The sequence below is a fragment of the Malurus melanocephalus genome, unplaced genomic scaffold (genome assembly GCF_030028575.1).
Source record: "Malurus melanocephalus ecotype Western Australia unplaced genomic scaffold, MMel_1.1 scaffold_53, whole genome shotgun sequence".
Taxonomy (NCBI): domain Eukaryota; kingdom Metazoa; phylum Chordata; class Aves; order Passeriformes; family Maluridae; genus Malurus; species Malurus melanocephalus.
In genome coordinates, this window is record NW_026623285.1 from 7,063 (window position 1) to 29,273 (window position 22,211).

The following is a 22,211-nucleotide window of genomic DNA, read 5'->3' on the forward strand; positions in this document are numbered from 1 at the left end:
GGCAGTGTGATAGCAGTGTGAGCATGCCAGCTCTGTCAGTCTAGACATGCAGGTACACATGATGTGTTCACACCCTGTCATCTGACAGCCCTTCAGGTAGCAGAGATGTGTATCTCCTCRATGAGATTTAATAACTGAGGTGCTAAAGCTGTGAAGTACCAAGMGCTTCCTGCCCACGCACTTCTTTGTCAGATGAAGCCCTAAATCTCCCTGAATGTGTTTCTTTGCTGGGAGAATGTTTAGGATGTATTTCAAACCTTTTCTCCTTTCTAGCTGCCTGATTCAATTCACTTGTTTAAATTGCAAAGCTGTTTCTCAGAGACCAAGAATAATAATGTAGAAACTCTAAAGGTAATTTAAGATCTGGGGAAGATCCACTGGTTTCAAGCAACCCTTCAGTTTTTCACACACATTTTCAGACATAACTATGGCTAGGACACTTGGAGAAGTCAGCTCAGATTTGCAGATGGTCCCTTCAGTCTTGACTTATAATTTTCTTTAGCTTTTTATTCTTCTTTTCACTCCTTTTACACTTCTGTTCCTCTTCCCTTCTCCTCTCCTCTTTTCTTGCAGATGTTTGCCACAGCCACAGCACAAGTGGACCCAAATATTTTCGGTGTAAACCCTGCAGGAATGTGTAATCTAAGCCCAAGAAAGAGGAGGAAGAACGTGAATGACTGGAGTGTCACAGTGAAGCCACCTTTTAGTTATTACCCCAGCCCTGGTGGGTTTGGATTCCTCTAACCACAGGCCTGATCCTCAATGCCTCTGAAGTCTATTTACAACATGTTTAATAATTTCTACCAGCTGGTTCTTATTCAGACTGTCACTCAAAATTTATGTAACAATTTCATGTATCAAATAACATGGCAAAAAAAAACTCCATCYTAACCAACTTTATTGTTTTTAGGCTGATAAATTTTTGGTTTTAATTAACGGGCATTTGTTGTCAGCAGTTTTCTTCTGGAGGTTCTCAAAACTCTCTTGGGAATAAGAATTCAGACCTCCTTTCTCCCCAGCAGACTGGATCAGGCTCCCAGTGCTGAACCACAGTGTTTGAAGGTCACTTTTCACTTCTAGGATCAACAACCTGAAAACAAAGGAGTGCAATTAAAGTTAATGTCCCACATGGTTTAAAAAATAATTGTGAATGCCTTCAAAACCTGAAATTTCAACTGGGAATGCAGTTGATTGAATAACAAAAAAAGCAATCACATGAGGACACTGCAGTCATATGATTTTTTTGCACAGTCAGTCACAGCTTTGACTTCGATTTATCTCCCCCTCCTTTCTGCCAGATAATGAGGGCTTAGTTTAAACAAGCCTGTACCCCGAAGGCTATTGCCTTCACCCTGCTCCTTGGCTGGCAGTAGGAGGGAGGAGAGTTGGCTCCAGCCAGGAGGGTGTTGGAGCATGGAGTCTACAAGATCCACAGGACTGGACATCAGAGCCTGCCTTACTGAGAGAAATTCTGGCTGGGGTGCTTTGGGTACGGGTACTATCTTACACAACTAATAGAAAACACTACAAAAATGGAAGAAACTAAGAACAACCACCCAAAAAAAAAAAAAGATATATCAGAGTTATAAAATCTCCTTCCATTGTGCAATCTCTTCATTCTGTTGACAGAGCTTTGGAGTTATGGACTTCCACCTGCCCTGCCCAAAATGAAAATGGTTTACTGTTGCCCAACTCACTGTTTTCTGGCTAGCCAGTGTCACGCTTATGAGTGCTGTTCTTTGGGATCACTGAAACTCCTCTCAATTTTCTCTCGAGGACTGATCTCTTGTACTTGGCTCTACGCCTTGCCATCTTACCATAGTTGTTCTTTGCTGCAAACAACAGCAAGAAACTTCACAAGGCTGCCAGGGCTTCAATGAAAACCAGCTGCTGCACTGCCTGCAGAACAACACCTGGGCTGGGGCAGCACACTGAACCTGAATTTGAACCACTAAGTGCAGTTTGCCAGTCTGTGCTGGTCCTCTTGAGCCATTGGTTGTACCTCATTATTAGGTTTGGCAGCAAAGTCTATTTTTGGTTTATTGCTACAATCCATGAAGTTTACACAATCAAGAATTTGCGTGTGGCTCACRGCAGCTTGTGAGCTTGATATTGAGTGGCCATCACTGCTGTGAGGGGAYCTCCAGCCATGCTTGGATGGATAGGCATGTACCCACTAAATGTTTAAATAAGTTTTCCTTAACAATCAACTSTGATCAGGAGCCAAGTCAAGAGATGTGTTTGAATCGGCCATTTTCCATTTAGTTTACAGTTGTTGCCCAGCACACGGGGAGAGCCACGGGKTTAAGTAGAGATGGGCTCACCAAASRCAGTGAGCTGTTGCAGTAATGCTTGTAAATCAGGCTGGGGCAAGAGCTAATTTGGATTTCTGGAAATAAATGTTCCTAATTTAAAAACAAATTAAGCACAAAAATTGATCATGGTGCAAAACTAGTATGAAAATGCCTGTGAGGTGAATGGTGTGGCTCCAAACAGGTCTCTCAGAAATCYCAGGGAATGCTGAAAGCAAAGGGAGTGAGTCATAAGCACATGAGCTGAAAGAAGCTGAAGACAAAATCATGCATCTCTGCTTAATTCCATCACATGATGAGTCCCGGGGCCCTTCATTTAATCGGAGAGCAGAGCAGCGGAGAAACTTCATTCCCACCTCGCAGTAGGGACCGGAGGATTCCGGTGCGCAGGCAGGAGCCGAGCCGGCCCGGGGCTCCGGAACCATGAGCGGTGCTCGCCACCACCTCGGACTGCTGCTGCTGGCCCAAGCGGTGCTGKGTGCTGCCGCCACACGTGAGTGATCCCCTGGTCCCTCCTGTCCCCCGTGTTCCGTGTCCCAAAGCGGCGCAGGGAAAGCTCCGTGCACCTGYGGGGCTGCTGGAGCCGCGCCTGGGAACAGCAGGGGATGGCTGCTTCACCTCAGGGCTGCCTGGATCGGGCTGGAAAAGGTGCCTGAGCTGGAGAAGCGTGTTGAGAACTGCTCAGGGATCTGCTCCCTGGGTGCACGGAGCTGGCTGGGGCTAAACCTCGGCTCTCGGCAGTAAATTTTTAGCAATATTTCTCCAGTTCAAGCGTGGCTAAAAAGGCAGATGCAGAATGGACTTTGCACAGCTTGCTTGGCTCAGCTGTGGCTGGGAGATGCCRGGTTAGGGACAGTGTTCCCCGCTGGGACACTCAGTCCTGTGCATCCCTAACCTCAGCCACCGTGGGGACTGGGCTGATCTTCTGCTTCATTCTGGACTCCCAGTTTGACTCAAGCCTTAGGATGACCCCCTGAGCTCAGGGCTGGGAATGTAAAAATTGTATTTTGTGCTCAAATTCCAGAATGTAAGTATGGAAATGGAAGACTTTAAAAGSTGAAGTCCATCTGAGCATTCATCTAGCATTTTACCTGCCTCCAATGGAGAGCAGTGCTGGATGTACAGCTGGGCAGGTCAGGACACTTTCCCAGCTTTTGATGATTTATAGCCCCAGAAATTGCCTCTGTCAGATGCAGAGTCATTGTATTTAACAGTTTTTACTAGACTTCTTCCATCTGTTCATGCATTTGGGTTTTCATTGCAACACGTGTACATTTTTTGGGACACACTACATCCTGCCAGCAAAAAATTTCACACCTTAATTGTGCCTTATGTGAAGAAGTACCTTTCATGTACTTAGAACYGGTAACCTGCTGGTTTCATTTGATTCTCCTTAACTTTTGTACTTTCACCTTCTTCTTCCATGCTGTTCATGATTCTGTTTTTATATTCTCCTCTGTCACCTCTTCTCCAGGCTTCAAGACACAGTCTATTTAGCTGTCCTCATATGGAAACAATTCTATCCCTTTGTAGCGTCCTCGCCACCTCTCTCTGTATTTTTTCAGGTTTTTTATACCCTGCTTGAGCTGCAGAGAACAGAGCATACAGTACTCAAGACACAGCATTATACAATGCTGTAATGATGTTCTCATCTTTGTTCTCTATCTAGCCTTTTCCCAGGTTTTTAACCACCAATGAGCACTGCATTCAAAACTGTAAAGCGGCAAGATCCCATTTCTGAGTTTAGAGCTAGTTGAGAGCCCCTCATTCTCAAAGTAAGGTTACATTTAACTGCTGAATTTCATAGTTTTATTCTTGAATCGCTGAGTTTCATACAGTCCTCCATTACTTTATTGCACGGTCTTCAGTAGATTAAAGAACTTTGCTGTTTACCTCTTTTCCAGCTTATAACATTTTAAATTATTTTAGCTACTGAGAAAACGGGCACTTATAACTTTTTTCCCATATCCTAACCAATCATTGATTCATGTGAAATCCTTCATTCTTATCCCATGGTAACTTAATTGCTTTATGTTCCTTTAGCGAGGGACCTCATCAAGTGCTGTCTGGAGCTCAAGCAGACTGTAATAAGCAGGTCAGCCTTGTTCCCATGCTCTCTGTCTCCCTCAGCAAAACTCAGAATATGTTTGTGAGCAATGCACTCCTTTTATGGCATATCATATTAATGCAATGTACCTACTCACTCTGTTCTTCACTGCTGTTCCTACCAGCTTCTCCAACTTGAGCCCCAAAGTTTTTTTTTAATCCTCTAAATCTTCCCTGGAACTGTTTTTAAAAACTGTCATCRCATTTGCCAATTTTTGTTTCTCAGTCACTGAAGCAGTGTTAAGCAAGATGTTACATGCTACAGTTAATAGCTCATTTATTTCACTCTTGAATAACTTCCATACTTGGGCCATCCTAGCTAGACAACTTTGTCATTTTGTTGATTTGTTCTATAATTGYGTTTTTTGTGCCAACACTTCATTTTGAGAGATATTTTTTCTCGTTGTAAAAAAAAAATCCCATCACAGAAACCTCTTATGTTCTTGCTTTGTGAATGAAAATATAAACCAATTGACCAATTTGACTTTTGTGCTATTCCCTTACCTGYCCAGAATGCTTCTTTTGCATCTACATCATCTTTTGGCCTTAAACTTCCTGGCAAGATTTCCAACTTAGTTTATATCTGAGAAAAAAAAAAAATCATAGTTTTAATGTTTTTGCAAGTTGTTCCTCAAATTCTTTTTGTGTCCTGCTTTATTATATTTCTATACATAACTTTAGAAAGTTTATGTTACTGTCTGATGCCATCCCATCAGCATTTTTACTTCTAATACACTTTTATCCTCTTTAGCTGGATCATCTTTCTGTTTCTGCTGTCCTAACATTGGCTCTCATTCTCTATTCCATGGCTAACACACTATCACAGGAAATACTGAACTTCTTGTCTTTGTTACATTTTTCACCAAAATGAAAGCATTCACCAGAAAGAGAAAGAAGAAAGTCAATCAAAGTATAAGATCTTYTCTCCTTTGCTCACCTCACCAAAACTATTACAGTAATCTCTTCCTKGGATCATAACATTACTCTATTTTGAACTGAATTGCTCTGATTTTGGTTATGACCAACATCTGTTCCTGAGTGGTTTTCATTGTTAGAAAAGAAATACATTMAAGCTTTTTGTTCCTTTAAATTCCCCAACTGAAAATCTTCATTTCCATGTGTTAGAGAAACTAGTGCAGAAGSCTTTCCTCATCTGAAAAACCATCTTTGTCTTGTCCTCAAACTTGTGAAATGTTTTATATTTGATTCAAAGAAACAAAGCACATCAGGGAGGCAAAGAAATGCCTAAGGAGCTTGTGATTTAAAAGCAGTGGCAACAGTTATTACTGGATTAGAAAATGAATTCTGAATTGAAGGATTGTTATTGAAAACTCAAAATTAAAAATTACAAATTTAATTTAATTTAATTAAATTATAAATTTAATTAAATTTATAAAATTACAAGTGCTCCAGCTCTTTTTGATAAATTGAACATTTGGGAAAAAAAAAACAATGATTGAAAAGTTTTGATCTGACAAAATAAAAACATTTTTGTTAATTAAATTATTTTAGATAAAGAGTATGGGAAAAAGAAATTACAAAAATTATGGTGCCATTTACTTTGAGTAAAATGACACATTAATTTAACAACACCTGAAGTGTAATTGAACTTTCTAAGCCTTTGTGAAGTGTTTTTATAGTTGCTAATCTGCTTCTTTTCCTGAGCAAAATTTCTGAACAACAACATTACCAAACTCTTCTTCTGACCAAGACTCAAAACAATACAGCATGTGATACAGGTCATTAAGTAAATACCAGTCATAATGTTATGCTTGTTCACATCAAAATATATTAAATCTGCAGGAAAGTGATTTAATCAAATCACTTCAATCAAGTGATTTAAGTGAGACTGCAAGGGGTCCCAGGAGGGCAAAAGACTGTGGGAGATCGTGTCTCTGAGTGAAAATCTGTTATTTTCCTCAAAACTTTCACTCCTCAAGACTGGGGAGAGAGCTACCAGCGCCAGCTCCAAGTTGAGATGGGACTGGCAAAGGGATGTTCTTCCTGCCCAGCAGAGATCTCACTGGGTGAAAAAACACCGAGAGAAAGTAGCTCTTGTCTCTTCTTCTGAGCTGTTTCTCTGGTTCTCTCTTGCACTAAAATTAGGAGCCACCCATTTCTAAAGACTCTGCTTAAACTGGCTACACCTGCTCTGTGCCTTTTCCAAAGCTTGGAGAAATTCCAACACAACCGGTTGGGTTACAGCACACGGGGCAATTCTTGCCCTTCTTACAGGTCTCTGCATTTTCCTTGAAGTCATCCAGAACTTTGTTGCACTTGGGTATAAATCTCAGAAGCATTCTTCATCAGCTGACCCTTTACAGTAAAGCCATGAAAAGCAGAAATCCGAGCTCTGTTGATGTTGTGACAGAATGGCACATCCAGCAGTTACCTTAGTTGATGAACATGGCAGAGCTCTTTAAAGCCTCCAGGCTTTAATGGAACTGTGCCCATAAGCCTACTTATTTACATATTTTTATGGCATCCTACWGTGGCCAACATGCTCCTACAGGTTGCTTGGATATTTATGTTGTGACAGAAAGAGGGATCCTAGAAGCCTGGGAAAGGTTTGAGGCCATCAGTTGTAGTCATATGAGAAGAAAGAGGTTACTGAAGTTATTTAATATCTGAGCCATTTTTAAATAACAGCCATGAAGCTAATATGTTATTGTTGTTATATTATAAACACATTRAATTTACTATTCAGCTCTAAATTTCCTTTTCTGGAAATACCAGCTTCTGTTATAATTGATTCCACCCCTCCCACCCAAACCACCAGCCAAGTCACCAAAGGAGCTGCACTGRCTCAAAATTAATTCCTGGCATAACTTCCACTAGAGCACAACTCAGACACAGAGTGAATTTATCCTCTTGGCCTTTTAGTCGTTGATTTATTACCAGGCAAAGCAGTCAGAAATCAAGCAACCTCTGTGCAGAGAGCATGACTGTTGCAGGGTTATGTAAATTCTCATAAAACAATTGCTCTGATATGGTCAAAACATTGAAAACAATTTTATTCTTTGTCTGGGAAGTTTGCAATACTGCAATTTGGAAAAAAAAGTGTCAGTCTGACAGTAGAGGAATTGTCTTTATGTTGATYATAGTTGATTAAGTGTTTTTAGCTGCAATGATAAAATTCTGTAATTTTCTACCGGTGGAAAGTTTTCTACCAGTACATGATTAAAGTTCAGCTCAGGAATGATGTTTTTATAAAGTAGTAGGGAAAATTGCATTACATTTATACTGATGTTTGGTTTTCCCTCTAGGGTTTCAAGATGTGTTGAGCCAAGCAAGTACTTCTCCTGTCACATCCTACAAGAAGCTAGAAGGCTGGTCTAGTGATCAAAATGAATGGAATGAAARGCTTTATCCTTTCTGGGAAGAAGGAGATCCCAGATGGAGGGACTGCTGGAAAGGTGATTGCACATACACATTTCAAAGACACTCRAAAATCTGGCCCGAAAATCCACCACAATGCAGGTGCTAGAGTGCATTTTCACAGGGGCAATATCMACAGAATAGCAAGTCAGAGATGATTGGGTGTGATACCATTCCCAATGGGTTGTCTGAGGAAGCAGAACAGTGAGTTATTCCCTAAAATGCTTTCCCATTATGACTAGTCTCAGACATTAATACTTATTAAGAAGTATTGATGGTCAGGGATCTAGAACAATCCATGATGTGAAACATACCCTGGAGGACAGGTACCTTCAACTGCTACCTCCATGGGGCATGTGGGCTTCAGTTTCAGTAAAGACCGTATTTATTGTCACCTGGTCTGAGCTGAGGGCTGATGRTTGTATCCCTGGGGAGAAAAAAAAWTTYYYCYTTKRRAWWWWWTKRMSCCCAAGGGTAGAAAACTATATTCTTAGCTCTAGGAAAAAAACTAATGGTAGACCAAGTGATCTGGGGGAAAATGCGGAGTCCCTCTAGTTGTTTCAAGTTGGGGTTTTGATAAGTGACGTAGGAGCACGAAACCCCTTAGAAAAAAGGGTAATCAATAACACTTTTTAAATGTAAGTAGTGCACAGTTGATGGTAGCTTCTCCTCTGATGCACCCTCTGCTTCAGTGAAGACCAATTTTCATTTCTACAGGTGGAAGGGTGACAGCCAAACTGGACAGCGATAGCCCAGCACTTGTAGGATCCAACGTGACCTTTTCTGTGACTCTGCAGTTTCCTAAGTGCCAAACGGAAGATAATGATGGCAACATTGTATACAGGAGAAATTGCACCCAGGGTAGGTAATGGCCACTTCCTGCACCATGCACATCTGCCTGGTGCTGCTGGAATGTGGCACTGAGCTTTGGGTCTGCCTGGTGCTGCTGGAATGTGGCACTGAGCTTTGGAAGTGTCACTGGCACCCCCGACAAAAAACAGCCATGTTGGATTTAACTGATAACTGAAAATTGATAACTGATAACATTTCCCATGCATACCCAGCCTGTGCCACACCAGTTTCTTTCCTAAGAAGATCACTGTGGTGGTTTTAGTGATTTTTAGTGTTCTGTCCCATTATAAGTACATTGACCAGATAATTAAAGACTGACCATCATTATAAACTTGTCTTCCCAAAACAGTCACACAATCCGGCTTCCCAACAGAACTGTTACTGCTTTTCAACTCAGGCACAATATTGCACCATCACACTGTTTTCTTTCAAACTCATAAAGATGTCAATTTGTAAACTTGAAGGGGTTTTTTTTTTTTTTTTTCGATTATGAATTATAGAATTCAGTAACCATATCTGCATCTTGAAAAAAAAACCTCAAGAAAGAATAAATCTCACACTCACACATTTTAGGAATTCATATCAAAACAAACAAACATTTAAAAATCAACCAATATTTTCCTCAGAAAGTCACCCTTTTTCATCTCATTTACTACTACWTGGAGAAAAGAGCCTATCATAATTCCAGTGTTTTAAGCTGCTGGATCTAGAACAACACATGCTGTTCTACCTTTCATCCTCTGAATTCATAAATGTTCAACAAMCTTTTTTATTGATCAAAGAAATTTTCATTTCAAGGCATATCAGCAAGTTTTTTGTCAGGCTAAGTTCCATTATTTTTAACTGCCTAATATTTTGTTAGCAGCTGATATCCATACTCAATATCTGCTGTGCTGTTTGGGGGAGGAAAATTTCTATTTATTATTCAGAAAACAGTAGAAATTCATGTCTAAGTTATTTAAAGGTGTCATAGAAACCTTTTCTGACAAAACAAATGAAGTCACTTCCTCACAGTGCTTTCCCAGCCACTCTTTGTACTTAAAATTTTAGATTCTGCTTGCCAAATATTCAGGTAGCCCCAYTATCCTCAGTGGAACAGTAGCATCCTGTGTAGTCAACAGCAAGTTTTTGGGCAAGAACTTTTAAATTGTGACTGGCCTATGAGCCAGTACAGTTTTTTAAACTTCTCAATAGAACAGTGCCAAGATAGAGCAATTTTGTGTTTATGTTTAAAACCAAACAAAGCACAATCTCAGAAAAAAAGAATGAACATCAGTCTAAAAACACCCTACTTCACCTGTTGTTTAAATGCAGTAACTGCCATATCCTGTGGRGTTTGCCTCCTGTTTCCTGACTTTCTGCACATTTCTCAGTTAACCAGAAAATGTCCTATTTCTATCCTTAGATCCTCCAGTTTTTGGGGATCAGCAATTCTATGTCTACAACTGGACTGAATGGACTGACAGCTGTGGCTGGGGAAACTGCTCAAGCAACCACAGCCATAATGTATTCCCAGACGGACGTCCTTTCCCTCATCACCCTGGCTGGAGGAGAAGGAACTTTGTCTAYGTGTTTCACACTTTTGGTCAGTACTGCAACATGTGCCTTGGCTGGGGTGATCCTGAAAACCTTTTATTCCCTTTGTACACAACACATTTGTCAAACATGTTTCATTAAAAACCCTTTGAAAAATATTCCACACTCTTGAGTGGAAATACTGAATTAATTGCCCAGTTTTCCAGAGAGGTCATCCGGTGTTTGGTGTAGAAATCATGGATTACCAGAAGATTCCCTTTAAATCTGCATTCACAGTACTACAACTTAAGAAAATTAATTTCCTTTCAGCAGTACTCAAGATCTTTTTCTGGGAAAACAGAGGGACAGAGCGGGTCAGTCAGATGATTTATTGACAGCTCACTGTCACTTAAGACCCTTAGATTTAAGAGAGAAACCAGTGCTGTGTATCACCAGTTTAACCATGCAGCACTTCTTGTCTCTAGGGAGGTGAGAACTGCCACTGGCTGTGCTGCTGCTCTGGTCACAGRTGCTGATTTTCAATGTTTCCTGCTCCTGACTATGTAATGGTTGGGCTATTCCTGCCATTAGATATGTACTAAATCTTAGTACCCTCAGTTCACCTGGCCAAATCAGTATCATTATCAGTATCACTATGAGTGAAAAAAAATAATATTCTGAGCACAAATTTTATGCAGAGGTGATACTATTTACCTACGTCAATCAGCTGTTAAAAAGACAAATAATCAAATTTATACAATTGGTTTGAGAGTATGAAGCAAGGGGTATTATATCTTCTGGCTACACTGAAAGCAAACRCAAGATCACTTAAAATGCTTCACACCACCCACTACATAACCCTAATGACTTAATGTAATGTAATTGCTTTGGAAAGATGTAGATGTCTTGGCAATTTTTTCTTGGATTAGTGAATTTGGGACATCTTTTTGACAACTTTGAAAAACTGGAATTTGTATGAGTAAACACATTGTAAAAGTATCCAGTCAATAACCTGACAGATTATTGGAAGACATTTCTAAACTATTCATTTTGATTTAGACAATCCAAGATTCTTAGAAACATTTCCTTTCATGGAACAACTTGCAGCAAGGCTGAAGGGAAAAATGTTACATTCATATTCTGTTTCAGGTCAGTATTACCAAACAACGGGACGATCTTCAACAAACTTTTCAGTCAACACAGCAAATATCACTCTTGGYACACACGGGATGGCAGTGTCCATTTACAGGAGAGGGCGTTCGGGATTTGTTCCRATTGCAAGAGCAAAAGCTGATTATCTTGTTACAGGTGAGTGTGCTGGAATAAACTGTAATGAAATGCTGGGGGTATTTGTTGCTGAGATGTTAAAAAAATTCAGCACAAGCAACATCTGGCAAGAATAGAAGATACTGGTCTGAGAAAGGTTTTTAATATGAAAGTGGAATCTCTGGTAAATTGCCTTGAATAGCATAAGTTAGCTTTGTGTCTAACTTAGTGGTGACACCTCTGCTTTGTAATGAAAAATGATTTGTGAGAGGAAACACATCTTCCACAGATGTCTGTGATTCCTCATTCGCTCCCATATGCTCTGAGTAACTGTTTCCTACTGACATTCACTCCTCAGGTCTTAAATCGAATAAAAGTAGAAACTTGTATTAAAGATACCATGTTAATGTCTCACATTCTGGCTGTTGCTCTTCAGGGATTTTGGAAYTGTTTGTTATTTGCAGCCAGGTATCTCTGCTTTATTTATTTACTTCTTTTTTCACCCCCTCCCCCAGACAAAATTCCAATATCTGTGAGTATGTATCAAAAACACGACCGCAACCTCTCAGACTCCATTTTCATCAAAGACTCACCAATCACATTTGATGTGAAGATCCACGATCCCAGCCACTACYTGAATAATTCTGCCATCTCCTACAAATGGAACTTTGGAGATGGAAGTGGCTTATTTGTAGCCAGCGGTTCCAGTACATCTCACACCTACACTCTGCAAGGAAACTTCACTCTGAATTTAACTGTCCAAGCCATCATACCTGTACCTTGCAAGCCAGTGACACCCACTGCACCACCMCCCACCTCAGCAGGTAAGCATTGATCAAACACCAGTGGCATTAGGAGCTGTGCTAAAACTCTATATTCTGATATTTTAAGTTAATATCTTTAGTAGTATTACTTATTTTTAGTAGTTTCATTCATTAAAGAGCTGCAAGCCTCTGCAAACCCTCTGTAAAACTGGTTTAGAGACAGAATCAATAAGCATAAACTCTTTGATGGTTCTATGCTAGGGATCACTTGCACATTTATCTCCTTATGCATCCGGTTCTACCACCAGTCCTACAGCATACAAAGGTCTTCAGGTGAACAAAAAAGGAAGTTTGTTTGCATTTTCTCTGGCACACCCAGTCAGGGGATTTTAGCTTTGTCTACTCARGGTCATCTTCTGAGGTAAGATGCAAATTTCAAGTGAGAAAGAGGAATTTCAGAATACTCTTACAGCAAGTTCCTATCTGGATTGCATTGACTTCCATCCAAAATTAAATGAGATTGGATTGAACTAGAAAAAGCTAGTCATATTTAAAAAGATGGGATTTCCATGTGGCATTAACCCARAACAGCTTTTCTACTTTAAATTTATTGACTAACATAGTTCAGAATAACTTTTATTATGTTCAGCATTGGTTTATCATCTCAGAGGGTTTTAAGGTTTGCAGAAGGCCTGCAGTTTCAGCTATAATACTGCTACTATGAAATTTTAAATGTGGCTATATTTTTCAAATTTCATATTTTTAATATGTGCTCTTACCAAAATATTGAGTGAGAATGAAAAATGAAAGGAAAGATATAATTTTTACCACTTCCCCTCTTCATTTTTCCACTAGAGCAGTGGGAAAAGACCAGCTTTTAAAAAAGCATTTTAAATGTTTTATTGGCCTTTGGATTTCTTATATAATTGATTGGGGGATTTTAAAGAAGTATTTAACTKTATTACACCTTGTAGTGTAATTCACAGGGATGGGTGAGTAGCCAGGTGGCTCTYGGAGTGAGGCTCCTGGCCACTCCAGGGTTCTAAAGCTGGGCACTTGTGTTTCCTTTTGGGATTTTTGCCATGACCTCACACATGTCCATCCATGACTGCACAGCTCCAAGCCAAAGTCACGGATGGCTGATGGAATGAAGGCGGTCAAATTCAGGGCTGTGTACAGACTACCCCTAAGCTGAGCTTGTTCTAAAGTTGCACATCTATTCCTTCTCCCTTCAACAGTAACGACTGATGCATCTGCTGATCCTGACTCTACTCCCACTGTTGAATCAGTGGAGGATAATCCTGATGGAGGTTGCCATATTTACAGAAATGGATACTAYGGAAGTGGTATTGATATTGTAGGTAAGGATGTGGGTCAGCCCCTGAACAGAAATGGTGTTAAGGATGAAAAGCAATGGATGGTAGAGATATAACATTTATTTAGACACATTTTTATCAAATACATGAGACCCACAATAAGATCCTTCTCATGGACATAGCTGAGGATTTAGGGATTAATGTACAGACATCTAACTGGCTAGCTTTGTTTTCTGCCTGCACTCTGCAAGGGCCTAGTGCAGAGGTTATGATTCTTTTGTTTCAGACATGTGAGGCTGGACCTTGGTCTCGATGCCTACTAATAATTGATCCCATCAGCAAACATCATGTGGGGTTTCCAGGCATTTGTGCTGGAAAATGGGCACGTGCTGGCAGGGATGTGCATCGTGTCACTCTTTTCTGTATCACCAGCTTCTGAACCTGCCACTGCAGGGGCACATGGGCTGGGGAGGGGATTTACATAAGGTTGAACTGACCTTTGAATGCAAAGAAATCTCATGTAGTGGGAGGTGATTTAGTAAAATAAGTAAATAATGAGGAAAAAAAACAGGCCAGAAAGGAGTAGCCTCACAGGGAAAGCACTGGAAAATTTCTCAGCTTTCAAAGCCTTCAAGAGGAGTGCTAAGGGAGGGAGGAAATTATGGAAAACAAGACCTGAACTGAGCATCAGCCAAACACTTGAGGCTCAGTACACATAGACTTCAGAGCTTGTCATGTGTCCTACAGTTGATATGTGTTTCCTCTCCCAGAGGGAATCCTTGAGGTAAATATTATTCAGATGACAAGCATCCAGATGACAGAAAGTCAAGCTGAAAACCCACTGGTTGACTTTGTTGTTACCTGCCAAGGGAGGTAAGTGTGTGAATGAAGCTGTCAATCTTTCCTCTTTGAAAATAATTAGGTGCTGGAATGCTGTCTGGGCTTAGATGCAGATGTATGAACAAAATTTGGGAACTGCAATGATTCTATTTCTTGACYGGAACGAAAGATAATGCAAGTCTCATTTTTAAACTATGCCAAGAGAGGCTATTGCCAGGCACTTAGGATTCTGAGCAAATAACCAGTCTCAGTAAAAATAAGGAACTCATTGTGGGAAGAAACAATTTATAGCCTCCTGGCCAAGACAAGATTTCAGCACTTACAGTAAAATGGGAAGCAGTTTACTGAAATTGTAAGGAAATCCTTTCTTTTTGGCCATGTGTGTTAGACACTTGGAGTAAATGGGTGAGTCCAAGCAATTTTTTTGGATCGGAAAACATTGAACTAATATTCCTAGCTCTTAGAAGGTTAGAGTTGAGAGGATCAAGAAGTACAAGAAACACATTGGTAATATCACTGGAATACAATTATCCTCTCTTAAGGGAATGTTCTCTCTTTTGACTTATAAGAGTCTGCATTCCTTTCTTAATGATGTCTATCAAAGATAATGGACTTTATAAGTTGATTTGATATAGGCAATCCTGTGATCACCATAAAATGCATGGTAAGGAAAATAAGCAGATGATTATATAGATTGTATAAATGCATTCTATATAAAATCCACATGCACATATAAAAATACATAGCTATGCAAARAATGCATATAGTGTTAATAAAGCATTCTTGAATTACTTTAATGCCACTGATTTCAACAGGCACTGGCATAAAACTGGTGCAGCAGTGCAATGTGTGTGAACTGGGCTGACAGGACCCCAYAGATGCAATGTGCTCTCTCTTCCCATGCCAGTCTCCCCACAGATGTCTGCACAGTAGTTTCTGACCCCACGTGCCAGGTGTCCAAGAGCATGGTTTGTGACCCCATCGTCGTCACGGATGAATGCTTGCTCACCATYAGGAGAGCTTTTGAGGAGCCTGGGACATACTGCATAAACATCACCTTGGGTGATGACACGAGCCAAGCCCTTGCCAGTGCACTGATCTCTGTCAATGGAGGTGAGTCCACACAGAACAGACTTTGGGGCAAAGCTTTTCCTGTGGTCATTTTCCTGCAGGGGGAAAGAGCACAGGAATACATTGGGGGGTTTTTATTAAGCCTTGAGGCTTCATCTGAGACCGCACCAGTTGTGTAAGAATCCATGCAAAGATAAAATTATGATTATTTCYCTAGGGGTATTTTAGGTGCTAGACCTTGGTTTGACTTATGATTATCATCCAATGAGTACAGTAATTATAAAACCTCTTCAGTATCACAGAATATGAATAGCTCTTAAGCTATAATGTAATTTTCCACAGAAAACTCTGTTGGGCAGAAAAGCAGGCATGGGAACATGCCAGCCAGCCCACTCCACACATGGAGAGATAGCAGAGATAGAGAGGAATGCAGCTCACTTGAGACAGAATCAATGTCTGCAGCAGAGTTGGCTTCCTGGGCCCTCTTTACCACCCATTGGCCTTGACCAGGTTTCTATTTCTGCATGAGGATAAGAAGAATCGTGTTCTGAAATGATCTGTGTAGCACTCAGTGACTAGAGTCTGCCCAGGGTAATTGTTTCAGAAGAGGAGCTTTACCTTTGGTTGGATGAGTGTATCTGTGTCTAGCTCATAGCTATCACAGCAGTCTTTGACAGAACCAACTATTAAACTAAGCCTCAGGCAGAAGCCTAAACAATCATGCTGTCTCTGCTCCCACTTTCCTGACTTCCTATTACAATGCACTACTGCCTTTTCTGAACTCTCTAATTACTATCAGCCAAGCAACTGACCCTTTCATAGTATTTTTTGCTGATTTTATTTAATCCCGATGTTACCAGTTCATTATGAATAAGGCATAATGCCTGATCTGGTTCCTAAAGGGGAAAATAAGCATGCAGRAGGGTTTTTCTAAACTCTATTCTGAGAATAGCTTTAGCCCAATAAGGCTGGTCTGCCCAGGTTTCCTCCAGAGGTCAAAGCTGAGTTGTGCTTTGGGGCTTCCACTCTAATCAAAGCAGAATTAGGATCTAAGAGGGGTTGGTGSTTTGAGTCACCTTCTGGACGAGCCAATCTAATTTTGTCAAAAAGTTACCTTATTGTCAGTGTAAACATTTCCCCAGCRGAACAAATGGCAAGGATCAAATGAGCTTCACCTTGTGGGGTGCCAGCAGGGCCCTGCATTCCCTTCCATGCCACAAGGGCAGCCATAGGTCTGAGGAGCACAGCTCACACGAGAAAACTGGCAAAGCCCAACTCACACCCTGGTGGAACTGAGAATTACAGATTGGGACGTGAAAGCACYACCTCCTGCCAGTCACTGACCTCCAAGGCTTAGCATATTAGAATTACTAACTGTGCTTCAATTTGCACAACAATAAGTAAAATCAGCATTTTCTTTGGAAAGTCTATCTCATTGTAAAATAGAGGCTAACTTAATCAATCTACTTGCTGAACTCTAGGATCATCATCTGGAACAACTGAAGGTCTCTTCATCTTCCTTGGCTTRCTGGCAGTCTTTGGTACCATTGGGGCATTTGTCCTTTACAAGTAAGTTGCTAGTTTCTGTGTTTAAAAACAATTCACAGAACTGTCAAAATATTGCTTAAATTAGCAAAACAAATAACTTATATTTGCTTTAGCTACATTTTTGTTTCTTTACTATTGCAGCTCACAAATATTCTGGCAAATATTCAGCAAAATGAGATCACTGGCTTAGGCCACAAAACCATTAGAAAGTATGCAGATATWAAGGACTTTCAGAGAAAATTACATTCTGTGCCCATAAGCACAAACAGTAATACTAACAGGCCTGGGAACTTCATGTAAGCAKAAAGCAAACTCCAACTGCACATTGCGATTTATATGTGCAGTGAAACCAAATAAATTCTTCATTAAACAATTGATGAATGAATTCTCGGGGGGAAAAGGTGCTGAGCACTCAGGACAGTAGTTAACAGAAGCACATGTTGCTGCATTATTAGCTTGGATGTTTCTGCTGGGACTGTGAGGCTGCACCAAGCCTCCTGAGTCAGGTGTGTGCCCACCTTTCACACGAGTGGTGAGAAACACACACCTCTGTGGAGCAGCAGTGTCCTTGTCCCTTTTCACGACCACTGACCTATGGCTGCCACACATTCGATGGGATTGAACAGGGAAGGAGGAGAGACAATGTGATGAGCACATGATTAGTGCTCTTATGCCCTGGTCACATGCTAAATGMGGACTCTCCTTTTAAAAGTCATTCAGCAATTAACCRTGCTCATTCCTTGCAGGAGATACAAGCAATACAAGCCTATTGAGAGGAGTGTGGATCCAACTGAGAAGCAGGAGGGATTTGCTGCTTACTTCAGCACTGTCAAAGCCATTTTCTTCCCTAACAGCAYGGAGAAAAATCCTCTGCTGAAGAGTAAACCAGGCATTGTTTAAACTTTTAGTGTAACACTGACTATTAGAATAAGTACAGGACTTGTATCTGAACTGTACTTTATTGGGGCTTTCTTCTTGTTATTAAAACACCCCAGGGACTAAGGTGAAAGCACGTATAGATGGGATGGTAACTTTGGGGCTTGGTGCAATTAGCAACATTAAAGTAGTCTTTTGTAGAAAACAAGGAGGTAGTTTTATGCCCTTGCTTTTCTTGCTTGTGATATAGGATATACTCTTCTGAATTACTAACACCCCCACCCAAGCATCTTTATCTAGTTTTTCTTACTTCTAGGTTAGCAGCCTGTAAAATTAATTTCATCCATAATCTGGAAGGGGGTGGGGGGGGAAGTTAATTAAAAAAAAAAAAAAAAAAAAAAAAAGAAGACTAAAACCCCAACAACCAACCAACTTGTAAACACTTAGTTTTTATTGCTGCTTAGTGCCTTAGCAGGATTCATGTCTTTGCTGGAAAGAGAGACATGGGGGGCAGGCACGTGTTCTGTCTGTGGAATGAAACGTGCCGTGGCCTATTCCCAGGCRTTGGCACAGAACTGATGCCACTGTTACACTGTTCAGAAGGTCCTAGCACAGATTTGCCCCAGGCAGGCCAGCTCCCCACCAAGCAAACCCTACATTCTGGAAACCACCAARGGCAGAGCTCCCCACTGTGAATTTGGCAGCTGACACCCTGTGCTTCAGGGTTCAATAGCATGGGTGCAGCTCATTAAATACCAGTTGGCCTCAGGGCCAGAAAACAGGGCTGGACACACTTAGCTTCCCACTGGACATGGCTACCAGTGCATGAGTCTCACTCTAAACTAGACCACAGACACCCGAGCAACAAGATGAGACCCATCAGCTGTATCTCCCTGCTCAAACTTTTACTCTGAGCCCCATGTAAAATCCTGAGATGCAACTGCTGATGCTGAATTTGCCTCCTTTGCTTCCACTGGTCTTGAGCCACTGAAGTGGCACCACTGTTCCCAAGGTGGGCAGACAGGTGGATATGTGCTCCATGTCCAATGAAGGGTCAGCAGAACGAGGGATCTAGCAGGAACAGGCAGCATTCAACTGCCCTCTCCTCTTCTCGTTTCTGTCTTTCCTGTTGTAAAGAGACATTAATTTCTGCTGGCTCATCCACCCATCTGATCACCAAATCAAAGAAATAAAAACCCCAATATAAACAGAGCACTTTGCTCCAGTTTCTGCTTTTACATGAYGCACCTTAGAAAAGGTAAACTTGTGCAAAATCAATGTAGCTTCACTTGTTCACTCTTGCTGCAACTCTGCATTAAAAGAACTCATTCTGAGGCGTTTCAGAAGTGATCTGGCCTCATAGCCACACATGCTCATCACTCAGCATCGTGGCATTTCACAGTGTGAGACCAGCACAAACTGCTGAAGGCTGGCTTACTGCATGATGAGAAAAGAACAGCTTCTTATTTGCAGAAAGGGAAGTGGTTGCTAAAAAGGTTCACTGAGATAAGCAAACAGGCCAAAAATTCTTTATAGTTCATGTTTCATAAACCCCCTGATGTTATTAGTAAAGGTTATAACCAAAAGGAAGGCTGGGAAAATGACCTTACACAATCCATTTTTTAACTCTGAATTCTTTGAAGATCTGTATTTCAATATAATTAGCTTATTTACCATGTCATGAAACATCTCTGATACATACTGTTTGCTATTCCTGAGGCAATATATAATTATAAACACACTTTCCTACTATTTTAGCAGATCTTTCAAATGTTTATCAATCTGAATCTAATCTTCACTGCCCCTTCCCAGTGTGCACAGACACTTTTAAATTGCTAAAGGATATTTTTAAAAATGCAGATACCTGTGAGATTAGTTATTAGTTCTTTAGTTCTAAAATTCAGCAGCCTCCTYTTTTATTTTGTTTCCAGGTTTTCCCATAACTTTGATTATTTTGTGGCCATTTTGGTTATATTATTAATAGCAGTGTATTTTCTATTGTTCCATCTTCTTTATAAGTARCATCCTATTGTCTAAGAACTAGCATCTCAAACTATTTCAGACTTTTACAGGAAACACRTTTTCTGCAAAAATTACTGTCTGAATGTTATGATGTCCTCTGTTATCAGTCAGGCAGGACTGTAATTTGTATTTGTTGCTCTAGCTTGAGGCAGGACAGGRTTTTAGTGGAAAGCTTAAGATGACCTGTAATGAAGCATGAAAACATTAAATCTATCACATCTCAGGATCAGTGAAGATRCAAGCTACCACCTAGGCTACATGCAGAAAACATCTTGTTTCTGCAAAATGCTTTATGCTCAGGGACATCTTAAGCTTTTGCATAGAAAACAGCTTTCAGGCRTATGTTAAGAACTTTTTTATACTTTAAGTATCAAGAATATCTTGCACTATCTCCCTTTAAGTATTGTGTCAGAATACTACATTTTTATATTAAGATTTTGCCTTTTCAGCTGTAACTTCTATTTCATACATCTTTACTTTTATACAATARAATTTAACTACTGCACTGACAAATAAACTATGAAATGATTTTAAAGAGTTCTTTTCTTTGTCTCAGTATGAGAAACTGTGAGATAAGCAACTTGATGAGTTGCCCAATTATTGATCAAAACAGCATCTACCTCCATAAAACACTGGATTTATCTCACCCTCAGTTCACACCTGGCTCTACCATTGGTTTTTGAGCTGATTTTTCAGTCTTCCTTCAAGTGCACTCAGAGCAATGGCACCACAAACCTGAGAAGCAAGAAGACTTTCTTAACACCCAGATGACACAATTTCAGAACAGATCAGGATACAAATGAACTCCATGTCCTTCAAAGGCAAGAACAGCTGACAAACAACAGATTTGTGAATGTCAGCAAATGTTRCAAGACAGGTTTCAGGCGTTCCCTTTGGAGAAATAACATCAAGAATGACATCAAACATAAATGTACATCGTCTTTATAGAAAGAACATCTTTTCAAACATGCCATCAAGAAAAAYGGAAACATCAGTTAGGCAGCAAGTTTGTTAAAAATTACTTTTAAAATTGAGCTATTGTTTCAAACAACTTGTTTTGTTCCTCCCCTCTTTTCTACTTGAATATTTTTTATAGCACACAATTAAGGCTCATCAAATGTGGCATTTTTGTCTTACCAAAAGTATTTTTAAGCTGAAATCAAGGCTAAAAACTASCAGTCCCTGAAGGAATTGTAGAGGAATCAAACAAAACTTTTCAAGAGACACCCAGCCACTGTGGCTTATTAGTACAAGTGATCACCTCCAACCTCATACAGCATAGTCAAATTTTCTTTAAAAATAAACTTTTATCACTACAGTTCTTTATAATTTACACAGAACTCCAAAATCACAGAATTGTTAGGGTTGGAAGGGACTTCTGGAGATCATCTAGTCCAGACCCCCTGCTAAGGCAGGGTCATCTGCAGTAGGTTACAAAGGAATGTGTCCGGGTGGGTTTGGAAAGTCTCCAGACAAGAACATTCCATGATCTCTCTCTGCAGTTCTGGTGCTCTGCCAYCCTTAAGGTAAAGAAGTTCTTCCTCCTGTGTTTTAGTTTATGGCCTTTGCTCCTCGCCCTGTTGCTGGGCACCACCACAAAGAGTCTGACACCGCCCATAACCATGCCTTTTAAACCTTAATATCATTGTTTTACCATCATACTTGGTGAGAGAGGGAAAAACATTCTGAATGGTAATTATTTTATTTTCATGTCCCCATAAATGCCAGGATTTCCAGGGGAAGGACGTGGAGGGAAATATGTTTCACCCACATTAAATACAAATGCTTAAACATGSCCAGGTCATAGTTTCTCAACCCCTGACAACTTTCTCCATAGCAAACCAAGCATAGGGAGATTACTACCTTGTGCCCATTAAACTATGCARGAATTATTCAAACAGAAAACACGYTTTCCCCATGAAAAATGTTTCAAACCAGGTGCAGTTTAGGCAAAACCGTAGCCTTTAAAAGGGAGCATGAGACTTGAGCTGGAATATGTGATTTGGGTTTATATGGCAGTGCCCATGTACTGCATATGCACTTTGCAGCTGCCCAACAACCCAGCACAGTACAAGTGGGAATGATCTTTCCTCTCAAATCTGGACATGTCAAACCATCCTTAATGTTGATGCTTGTTCAGCTATCCCCTGGCCCATGTTCTCAACCCATGGTACTAAAGAGTTACCTTCAGGATGTATCCCCAGGTTAACCTGTATGGTGCCCTGGTTGCAAAATCCCACAGTCCAGACGCAGCTGAACACCCGACAGATCAGCTGCATATGGCAGGGAGCACAAGGGAGAACACAAGGCTGAGGAGCACCACAACAGCGGGAAACGGCTTCAAA

General features: G+C 40.6%; 1 protein-coding gene and 1 long non-coding RNA gene across 3 annotated transcripts; one reads left to right on the forward strand and one right to left on the reverse strand.

Moving 5' to 3' along the window:
* Positions 1-906: 906 nt before the first annotated feature.
* Positions 907-22,111, reverse strand: LOC130573188 (uncharacterized). Of its 2 annotated transcripts, XR_008965302.1 has the most exons (4): positions 22,052-22,111; positions 8,111-8,223; positions 4,923-5,001; positions 907-1,090 (listed from the first exon to the last, which is right to left on the reverse strand). It is a non-coding gene; the product is annotated as an uncharacterized LOC130573188 (long non-coding RNA). The 2 variants fall into 2 exon arrangements; XR_008965301.1 differs by lacking the exon at positions 8,111-8,223.
* GPNMB (glycoprotein nmb) lies at positions 2,557-18,251 on the forward strand. Its single transcript, XM_057365445.1, has 11 exons — positions 2,557-2,805; positions 7,685-7,834; positions 8,514-8,657; positions 10,054-10,233; positions 11,313-11,471; positions 11,945-12,253; positions 13,432-13,554; positions 14,280-14,382; positions 15,257-15,462; positions 16,902-16,989; positions 17,715-18,251. Exons 1-11 carry the CDS (start codon positions 2,736-2,738, stop codon positions 17,866-17,868), a joined length of 1,686 nt encoding a protein of 561 aa, XP_057221428.1. The 5' UTR covers positions 2,557-2,735; the 3' UTR covers positions 17,869-18,251.
* Positions 22,112-22,211: the final 100 nt, after the last annotated feature.